Raw genomic sequence first — 10,097 nt, forward strand, 5'->3', positions numbered from 1 at the left:
AGGAATAAGGAAGCCCCGCCTATAAGCGTCTATACGCATGCTCTTTCGACTTGAACTGTCCTGGTGTTGGTGTTGGTGAGCCAGAGTTATGGCGGCCACTGCAACGTCGGTTCGGGCTGAGGAAGCTACTGAAAATCAAGGGGTTCTACCGGCGACAGGTGAGGGAGGGGCGCGAGGTGGGAGTCAGAATGGGGAAAGAAGCTGTCACGGAGCAGCTAGTCTCTCGGGCTCCTCGGGAGGCTGAGGGCGGTAGCTCACAGCCTGTGTGTCTGGGTGTGTGTCGCAGGAGCCCTGGTGGAGCTCACCCCGACCCCCGGCGGCTTGGCCCTGGTGAGCCCTTATCACACCCACCGGGCCGGGGACCCCTTAGACCTCGTGGCGCTCGCACAGCAGGTGCAGAAGGTGAGCAGGCGCGGCTGGGGGACTAAATAACCATGTTTGTTCACGTTTTATCCCGCCTCTTAAAGGCTCGGACCTGACAACTACTTATGTGGAGTATCATTTGTTACTGTATTTGTTTGGTAGACTAGGGGGTCTTTCTCGAACCTTGATCTTCTGTGACTAAAGACTGCTTCAACTGCAACTTGAGTATCATAATCTACCTCCATGGGAGATTTGCACCGGACTTTGTTTTCATTATTTTATTTGTGCCTTAGGGGAGCCCCGCATGTTTCAAGATCACTGCAACCAAATATTATGACATGCATGTTTTGTTAGTTGCGGTGGAATCATTCTGATTTAAAGCGACCCCATGCCTACAGAGTAGAGCTACTGCTACGTAGAGTTTTCAAGGCTATGACCTTTCGGTAGTAGATGGCCAGGCCTGTTGTTGTTAAGTGCCGTCGAGTCGGCTCCGACTCATAGGGTTTCCAAGGAGCAACTGGTGAATTTGAACCACCGACCTTGTGGTTGAAGCCGACCTTGTGATCCAGTGCTTTATCCCACAGCACCACACCTTTAATTAGCACGGATATAGGATCTAGTTTGACGCAGCAGGATAAGTACTGGACTGCTTACTGAAAATCAGTGGTTCAAACCCAGTAGCTGCTCCTCAGAAAGCCTATATACAGTTGCTGAGTTGTAACTGACTGAAGGGCACTTAACAACAACATAGGACCCTGCCACTTTAAATAACTAAACTCTCGTCAGCCTTGTGTGCACTGTCAGATTTGGTCTTCATTATGTTCAGAGGTCCTGTTTTTGCTTAGAAGATTTAATAACTAAAATAAGTGCTCTCAAACTGCCTCATATGTACATCTCTGTACTTCAGTGTTTTGTTTTTTAATTAAAAATTGAAATACTTAGGAGGACTCCCCTTTGATTCAAACTGCCTTCTTTTTTCTAAAGAGGTGGGGAGCAAAGTACAATTTTTATGGATTAGGAGACTATCATGTCTGTTTAGTCAGTTCACTCTTATTGGTAGGGAGGGTCAGAATCTGGGGCAAATAGAGCATTTTTCCTATGTGTTATTGAGTGATTATGTTCACTACAATGATCTGAGCCAAAGAAATAAGGAACATAGTTTTTGTCTTTCAGCCTGTCATCTAGTGAAATACAGAGAATGCATTCGTTTCTCCAACATAGTCAGTCATTGAAAAGTTGAAGACAAAGCACTCTAGAAACAACAATTGAATCAAGCATGCACACTCTCTGTGTACTACATTGCAGGTACCTTGGTGGCACAGAGGTTAAAGTGTGCTCTGCTGCCAACCAAAAGGTCAGCAGTTCAAACTCACCAGTCGCTTCAAAGAAGAACAAAGTGGCAGGCAGTCTGTGTCTGTAAAGATTTACAGCCTCGGAAACTTTCTGGGCAATTCTCCTCTGCCCTGTAGGGTCCTGTGAGTTGAAATTGACTCCACGGTATTAAGTTTGGTTTGGTTTATACTGAAATGTATGAGCCTTCTCGCAGGACTGACCTCTAACATGCCATTTAGGGATCAGTGTTATCGTCAGAAAGGAACCTTGGTAGTACAAGGTGCTCGGCTGCTAATCACAAGGTGAGTGGTTTGAAGTCAGCAGCCTCTCTTCCAGAGAAGGCTGTGGTACTCTGTTCCCATAAAGGTCACATAGAGCCTTGGAAACCCTCTAGGGGCAGATCTCCTCTGTCCTACACAGTGAGTCAGTCTGAGTCAGAGCTAACTCTATGGTAATGGGTTGAGTTTGAGTTCTGTGTCCAGATCCTTCAACTGCCATTTATTAGCTTTGAAACCTTGGACAAGCTACCTCACCTTTCTGAGTTTGGTTCCTAAAATGAGAAAGTGAGGCTATCATCTTCAACTATATTAGGTAGTTCTAAGAGTTAAGTGGGACTCCTGGTGTGGCATTGTAGGATCAGCACTGGACTGTGAACCATAAGGTTGGCAGTTGAAACCCACCAGCTGCTCCTTGGGAAGTTGGAAGGTTATAATCTTTATGGAAGCAGACTGCCATGTCTTTCTCCCACAGAGCAACCTGTGGGTTCAAACTGCCAGCCTTTTGGTTTGCAGCCACGCACTGTGCTACCAGGATTCCTTCTTTTTACTCACACTCAAGTCATATGTGACATCCTCAGTGAGAATGTCTTGACTACACATGCGTTCCAATTCCTCACTTCTTCTTGTTGTTAGATGCTGTTGAGTCGGTTTCAACTCATAGTGACCTGAAGCACAGCAGAATGAAACACTGCCTGGTAATGTGCCATCCTCACAATTTTTGTTAAGCTTGAGCCCATCACTGCTGCTACTGTGTCAGTCCATCTTGTTGGGGGTCTACTTTTTTGCTGACCCTCCACTTTACCTAGCATGATGTCCTTCTTCAGGAACTGGTCCCTCCTGACAATATGTCTGAAGTATGAGAGATGAAGTTTGGCCATCCTGGCTTCTAAGGAGCATTCTGGTTGTGCTTCTTCCAACACAGATTTGTTTGTTCTTCTAGCAGCCCATGGTACTTTCAGTATTCTCCTCCAATACCATAACTCAAATGTATCGATTCTTCTATGGTCTTCCTTATTCACTATCCAACTTTCACATGCATATGAGGTTATTGAAAATACCATGACTTGGCTCAAGTGCACCTTAGTCCTCAAACTGACATCTTTGCTCTTCAACATTTTAAAGAGGTCTTGTACAGTAGATTTACCTAATCCATTGTTTGATTTCTTGACTACTGCTTCCATGAGTGTTGATAGTGAGTGGACCCAAGCAAAATGAAGTCTTTGAAAACTTCAATCTTTTCTCCATTTATTGTGATATTTATTGATCCAGTGGTGAAGATTTTTGTTTTCTTTATGTTGAGGTGCAATCCATACAGAAGACTGTGGTCTTTGGCTTTTATCAGTATTTTAAATCCTCTTCGCTTTCGGCAAGCAAGGTTGTATCATCTGCATATCGCAGGTTGTTAATAAGTCTTGCTCTAATCCTGATGCCATGTCCTCATATTATTCAGCTTCTCTGATTATTTGCTTGGTATACAGATTGAATAAATATGGTGAAGGAATACAACCCTGAAGCACACCTTTCCTAATTTTTAATGATTCAATGTCCTCTTGGTTCTGTTTGAACGACTTTCCTCTTGGTCTAGGTACAGGTCCCTCCTAAGTGCAATTAAGTGTTACAGAATACTTATTCTATGCAGTGTTGTCTGTAGCTTGTATGACCCACATAGTCGGAAAGCCTTTGCATAGTCAGTAAAGCACAGTACATTGCTTTCAGCCAAGATCCATCTGACGTCAGCAATAGTATTCCTTGTTCCACGTCTTCATCGGAATCTGGCTTGAACCTCTGGCAGTTCCCTGTCAATGTACTGTAGCAACCAATTTTGAATTACCTTTAGCAAAATTTTATTTGCATGTGATATTAATGATATTGCCTGATGATTTCTGCATTCCATTGGGTTACCTCTCTTTGAAATGGACACAAATATGGATCTCTTCCAGTCAGATGATCAGGTAAGCTGTCTTCCGAATTTCCTGCCATAGATGAGTGAGTGCCTCCAGTGTTGTATCAGTTTGTTGAATGCTTTCAAGTTGTATTCTATCAATTCTCAGAGCCTTGTTCTTTTTTTTTTTTTTAAGTTTTATTGTGAATTATGTGACAGTTTACATGGGAGAACATTAGTTTTACATTCATCCTATTGTATATTGTTTCATTGCCATGGTTACAATCACCTCCATGCATCACCAATCAACGAAAGGGAACATCCTATAAGGCTGTTCCCCCCCCAAATCATCAGCACGCAGCCCCTCTTCCTCCCTGGGTCCTGAGTCCCCAGCTGCTCCATCTCTCCACGTCATCATCTCTGCCTCCATCTCGGGGATTGCTGCCTCTCTGTGTAGGGTTCCGCTCTCCGCTCTTCTCCCTTTATGACAGAGCCTTGTTCTTGCCAATGAATTCAGTGCATCTTGAACTTCTTCCTTCAGTACCATTGACTCTTGATCATATGTCATCTCTTGAAATGATTTAACATCATCCATTTCTTTTTGGTACAGTGACTCTGTATTCCTTCCACATTCTTTTGGTGTCTACATTTCAGTATTTTGCTCTTGTTATTGCCGTTGAGTTGGTTCTAACTCATAGCAACCCTGTATAGGGCTTCCAAGGAGCAGCTGATGAGCTTGAACCACTGACCTTGCAGTTCAAACCAACTCTGCAGTCCAGCGCATTAACTCACAGTGCCACTCCAGGACTCCATGGCAACAGTGGTCTTCATGGGCTGGGAAAATTGCAAAAAGTCGAGGCTTGAATTTTTTCTTTGGTTTGTTCAGCTTGAGAAATGCTGAGCATTTTCTGTAGACCTCACCGCTCCCTATTATGAAAACAGTTATTTGTTGTCTTTAGCCTGCTTCTACCATGTATCTGTTATTTCTTCATAATATTGCATCATTAAACAGAATACATGTAGCACTAGCTTTAATTGTCTTTTTTCTGGTGTCTTACTGACGAGCTGTGCTCTCCGTCTAATATGGTCACTACATGTGGCTATTGAGCTTTGGAATGTGTGGCTAGTTCGAGTGAGGAACAGCATTTTTAAGTTTATGTCATTTTAATTTGAATTGAGAATCTGATAGTTGGTTCGATAATTGGATACATATGTATGTATAACAATTTGAGTATTGAACTGACTTTTTGAACTATTTTTATGAAATCTAAATATCAATCAAGTATTTTCAGTGACTGTTAGTGTGCAAATTGAGATGGGTTATAAATATAAAATATACATGATTTCAAAGACATAATGGGAAGTGTAAAGTACATCAATAGTAATCTTTTAGGTTGATAGTGTGTTGAAATGGTAATTTTTTAAATATATTGGGTTACATAAATAAATTGCAATTAATGTTGCCAATTTTTACTTTTAATGCAGCTACTAGTAAATTTAAAATTACTGTGGGGCTTGCTTGATTGATATTTTTAGTCTGAGGAAGGTAGGAACTTCTCTGCACCCTGTGTCTTGCATGATATCTGACCCACAGTTGTTGCTTAATGTATATTTGAAACAAAAAATGATTCTGTTTATGCATTTAGTTTCTTTTCACTCATAACTTTGGCTTGCACCTGCCTGTCTTCGGCCTCTCTGATCCTGTCAACCATTCACCTGAAGTTTCCTGAACTAACCAGCAAATTCTGTTAGTAGTTCATAGTTTAGGTTCAGGTTTAACCTCCTAATTTCTTTTCTTTAACTTAATTGTGTGCCACTGGAAGTTATTCAGCTTTTCTTGAAAGTAAGCTGGAAGTTTTGACAGATTTCAGATGCCTGAGTGTAAAAATGTTTCCCATTATATGACTTGGTTGCACTAATCTCTTGCTAACTTTCAAAATCCTATGATCTGTTTTTAAGCAATTTCATTTACCTTCAGTTGAATTTCCTGGTAAATGACAGGCTTCTTCTATGAACATTATAACTTTGTTTCAGGTTTGTATCATAGTACGTTTTATAAATAATTCAGCTGAGGTAATGGTCAGATAAAAAATACTGTATATACCTAGATTCTTGTACAAGCAAGTACTAAGAAGCATATCACAGTGATTTTTGATTTTCAATGTAAGACTCATCCCTGATTTCAGCAGTGTTTAAACAAGAAAAAATAAGAGATCTGAAGAATGAGTAGGGTTAGTCAGACAAAGAGCAACGTGAAGAATATATCAGAGGAGGGAGCATCTGTGAGAGCATGTTCAAGTATTTGATAGTAAGGCAGAGAGCAGGGAATGTTGGGGACAGAAGTTCAGTGTGACTAGAGAATGAAAGGATGGGAAGTAATGTGGTGTGATAAGCGGTGCTGTTGGTGCTGGGCTTTGGGAAGAATGATGGGGATTGAGAATGGAAAGAATATTTCTGGCCTAAGCAAAGATGTTGACAATGCCTCACACTGGGTTCCAAATAAGAACATCAGAGAAGTCATCTTTTTCCATCTTACAGTGAGATCTTTCTTCTGTAGGCTGATGAATTTATCCGAGCAAATGCCACCAATAAGCTGACTGTCATAGCTGAGCAAATCCAACATTTGCAAGAACAAGCCAGGAAGGTAAGTAATGACTTTAGGAAGGCTCTTTTATTCATTTAGTTCACAGGCTGGACTTGTTTTAAGTAATTCCTAGAAATGTAAAGGAGTCCTGGTGTGGCGTTGTGGGTTAACATGCCAGACTGCAAAGCCGTTTGAACTGTAAGGTCAGCAGTTCAAGCTCACCAGAAGCTCCTCGGAAACCCTATACAGGGTCGCTACAGGTCGGAACTGACTCGACAGCACTTAACAACAACAGAAATGTAAAGGGGTTGAGTAAAAGCCTGAGAGGTTAAGCATACGTTTTTTCCTTGAGAGAAAGTTCAAAGATAAACAAAGCACTTCAAAGAAAATTTTTTTTTTAGTTATAAAAGAAATGTACTCATTACAGAAAACTAGGGAAGAAATTGAAAAACTACTCATTGCCAGTAATGGTCAACATTTTGAAATGTATTCTTTTAAAGGCATTTTTATAGCATAGTAATATAGTTTGGGGAGTCCTGGTTTGGCGCTGTAAGATAAGTACTTGTCCACAAGGTTGGTTTGAACCCCAGGGTTGGCGGTTCAAACCCACCAGCTGCTCCTTAGAAATCCTATACAGAGTTGCTATGAGTCAGAACTGAGTCGACGGCACTTAACAACAACAATACATATAGTCTACTTTTTTGTTTCATCTGGATTCCACTAGTGACTTATTGCTAGGTGGGATATATGCAGGAGCCTAAGCATTGAACAGTTTCTAGATTTCAGCTGGGCTGATCACTGATTATGACTGCCTGATTTGCTCCCTCTCTGATTCTTAGGTATTGGAAGATGCTCACAGAGATGCTGACTTGCACCACATAGCTTGTAATATTGTGAAAAAACCTGGCAACATTTACTATCTGTATAAACGAGAGAGTGGTCAGCAGTATTTTTCTATAATTTCTCCAAAGGTAGGAACATATATTCTTGGCTCAAAAATCTACTCTAGCTTGTGAGAGCTCTTGGCATATGGCATATGTGTGTGAAAATGGAGGCATAGGGGCGTGGGGGCGGTAGCTGGTAAATAGTTTTGTAGAAAATTGGGGATGAGGTGAGTGAACTCCAAAGTATATATCTATCTATGTATCTCTATATATATTTTTAAGGAGCTCTGGTAGCGTAGTGGTTACGAATCGGGCTGTGAATCATAAGGTCAGCAGTTCGAAACTACCAGCAGTTCTGCGGGAGAAAGATGAGGCGTTCTGCTCCTGTAAAGATTAACAGCCTCGGAAACCCTGTGCAGGGTCGCTATGCGTTGGAACCGACTCCACGGCACATAGCAACAACAACAACATATATTTTTTAACATTTTTATTACGAATTGAGTGAAAGTTTACAGGGCAGATCATCAGTTTTACATTCAATAAATCATATTTTGTTTCATTGCAATGGTTACATCCCCCTCCATGTGCCGTCAGTGAACAGTATTTGTCTCTCCCCCTCTCCTTTTTTTTTTATGTGCACATACAAAACAGAAAATACATATTCGTTTCAGTGTCCAAAGGGCACGCTTTGCAAAGCCAGCCTCCTGCCCGCAGGCACACAGCCATTCTCCGTCATGGGCCTAGAGTCCTCAGCTGCTCTGTCACTCCATGTCATCGCCTCTGCCACTCTCTCACTGTTGCTGCTTCTCTGGGTAGGATCTCACACTCCACTCATACTCTTTCCCCTGATGGTCCTAGAGTCCTCTGTTACTGAAATGAAAGATTAACTATTCCCCACTTTATTTACACACATACTTTTACCATTGAGCTAATCACAATTAGTCCTGATAACAATTACATACAACTGCATCGTAACATCTTATCTGGAAAAGAAGAGAACTATTCAGTGGGGATTCTACCTTACCCTCCTCATTCTGAAACTAAGCACACTCATGAAAGTTTGTAAGCCAGCCACTGTGTGCCTTTATAGCCCCCCATTTTTGATAGCCAATGTCTGAGGTGTCCATCCCTATCAACCCAGTGTACTGAGGCGGCAAGCTTGTTCCTTGATATGAAGAGGCCTTCCATTTCAGTTGGAATTTTGAGCAGCAGCATCCATAAGCGAAGGTCCAGTTCATCAACTTGTAGCAATTTACACTTGCTCCTAGTATCAAACTTTCTTATCTTCATCTGGTGGAGTTCTGGTCAGGTAACCATCCAAGCTGGGTCAAATGGGTACTATCTGCAAGTTTGTGAGTTCTTGCACATCTCCACCCACTTCACACCAGCTAGCTGCTTCACTCTCAGATCTAGCCCCCAGTGGCTAGGTCAGTGTCCATGGGCTCGGGAGTTCACACATCTCCCTAAACTTTAGAGCAACCAGCCCTTCCTCGTCTCTCATCTCAAGGTCAATGAGTGTCAATGGAACACAGCCAAACTCAGCCCATGTCTTCCGGGCTGCATTTCCCCCACTTCCACTCACAAGTAGACCAGGGTGGTCACTAGCGAGCATACAAGACTGCTCTTGTGTTCCCTGTGAGTTTCAGTCTTAGAAGAAGGCAAAACATATTTTTTTTACAAAAGACTAAACCAAACTTCTTGTTAAGTCCAATTTGTGGCAACCTAATGTGTGACAGAGTAGAACTGTGCTCCATCGGCTTTCTTGGCTCTAATCTTTCTGGAAGCAATTTGCCAGGACTTTCTTCCTCAGTGGCTGGATGACTTTGGACTGCAAACCTTCAGATTAACAGCCCATGTGCTTAGATTTTTTTAAAGTCATTATATAGCTAAGGAGTCCTGGTGTAGTGCTGCAGAATAATGTACTAGACTGCAAGGTCAGTTTGCATTGCAAGGTCAGCAGTTCAAACCCACCAGCAGCTCCTTGGTAACCCTTTACAGTGTTGCTGTGGGTTAGAACTGACTCGATGGCACTTAACAACAATAATATGTTTGTTAAAGGAATTATCTGATGTGTAATATAACAGCTGGGAGCATGGTGACTCCATAGGATAAGCACTGGAGGAGGAGCCGCTCCACCAAGAGAAAGATGAGATTTTTTGTTCCCACAAAGATTTACAGTCTCTGAAACCCTGAGTTGGAACTGACTCAATAACACTTGACAATAACAACAATAATCTAATAGCTTTCCAAGGAAGGTCCTGACTGGCCTGGAATGAAAGCAATGTGAGGCATCTGTAAGAAGTGAGTTGTTTATGACCTACTCTAATCAGAACTGACTCTTTTGCCTTCTCTAGGAATGGGGGACAAGTTGTCCACACAAGTTCCTTGGTGCCTACAAGCTTCAACATGACTTGTCTTGGACTCCGTATGAGGACATTGAGAAGCAAGATGCTAAAATCAGCATAATGGACAAGTTGCTAAGCCAACCAGTGGCCCTGCCTCCATTTACTGAACCCAACTTCCAGGGACTGACTCAGTGAGAGTGGACCTGACAAACAGTTCTCGGGACAAGAACACACTGTGGCTTCCTCATTGTCCCTGTTTGCTGCCTTGAAGGGAGGTGTCATGAGAATTGAGGGCATGGAGGTGAATCATGAACTTCTTGGAAGGAGACCCTGTGTGCTTGTCAATGCTGTCATTGCTTCTTTTAGTTGGGATGGTACTGAATTCCATTGCTGTGTAGAGACCCTCTCAGGGCCATGTGGGGTCTGTTT

General features: G+C 42.2%; 1 protein-coding gene across 1 annotated transcript; it reads left to right on the forward strand.

Annotated features, from left to right (window-relative positions):
* The first annotated feature begins 88 nt into the window (after positions 1-88).
* Positions 89-9,863, forward strand: LOC102812741 (chromosome unknown open reading frame, human C1orf50). The gene is made up of 5 exons (XM_006839830.1): positions 89-158; positions 287-402; positions 6,413-6,499; positions 7,279-7,410; positions 9,678-9,863. Exons 1-5 carry the CDS (start codon positions 89-91, stop codon positions 9,861-9,863), a joined length of 591 nt encoding a protein of 196 aa, XP_006839893.1.
* Positions 9,864-10,097: the final 234 nt, after the last annotated feature.

This window comes from Chrysochloris asiatica, unplaced genomic scaffold (genome assembly GCF_000296735.1).
Source record: "Chrysochloris asiatica unplaced genomic scaffold, ChrAsi1.0 scaffold00026, whole genome shotgun sequence".
NCBI lineage: Eukaryota > Metazoa > Chordata > Mammalia > Afrosoricida > Chrysochloridae > Chrysochloris > Chrysochloris asiatica.

Bases quoted from the DNA above. Each gene is read 5' to 3' on its own strand.
- LOC102812741 (XM_006839830.1), top strand. From the start codon at position 89: ATGGCGGCCACTGCAACGTCGGTTCGGGCTGAGGAAGCTACTGAAAAT. The intron at 6,500-7,278 runs GTAAGTAATGAC...TCTGATTCTTAG, and splicing joins TGCAAGAACAAGCCAGGAAG to GTATTGGAAGATGCTCACAG. The intron at 7,411-9,677 runs GTAGGAACATAT...TGCCTTCTCTAG, and splicing joins TTTCTATAATTTCTCCAAAG to GAATGGGGGACAAGTTGTCC.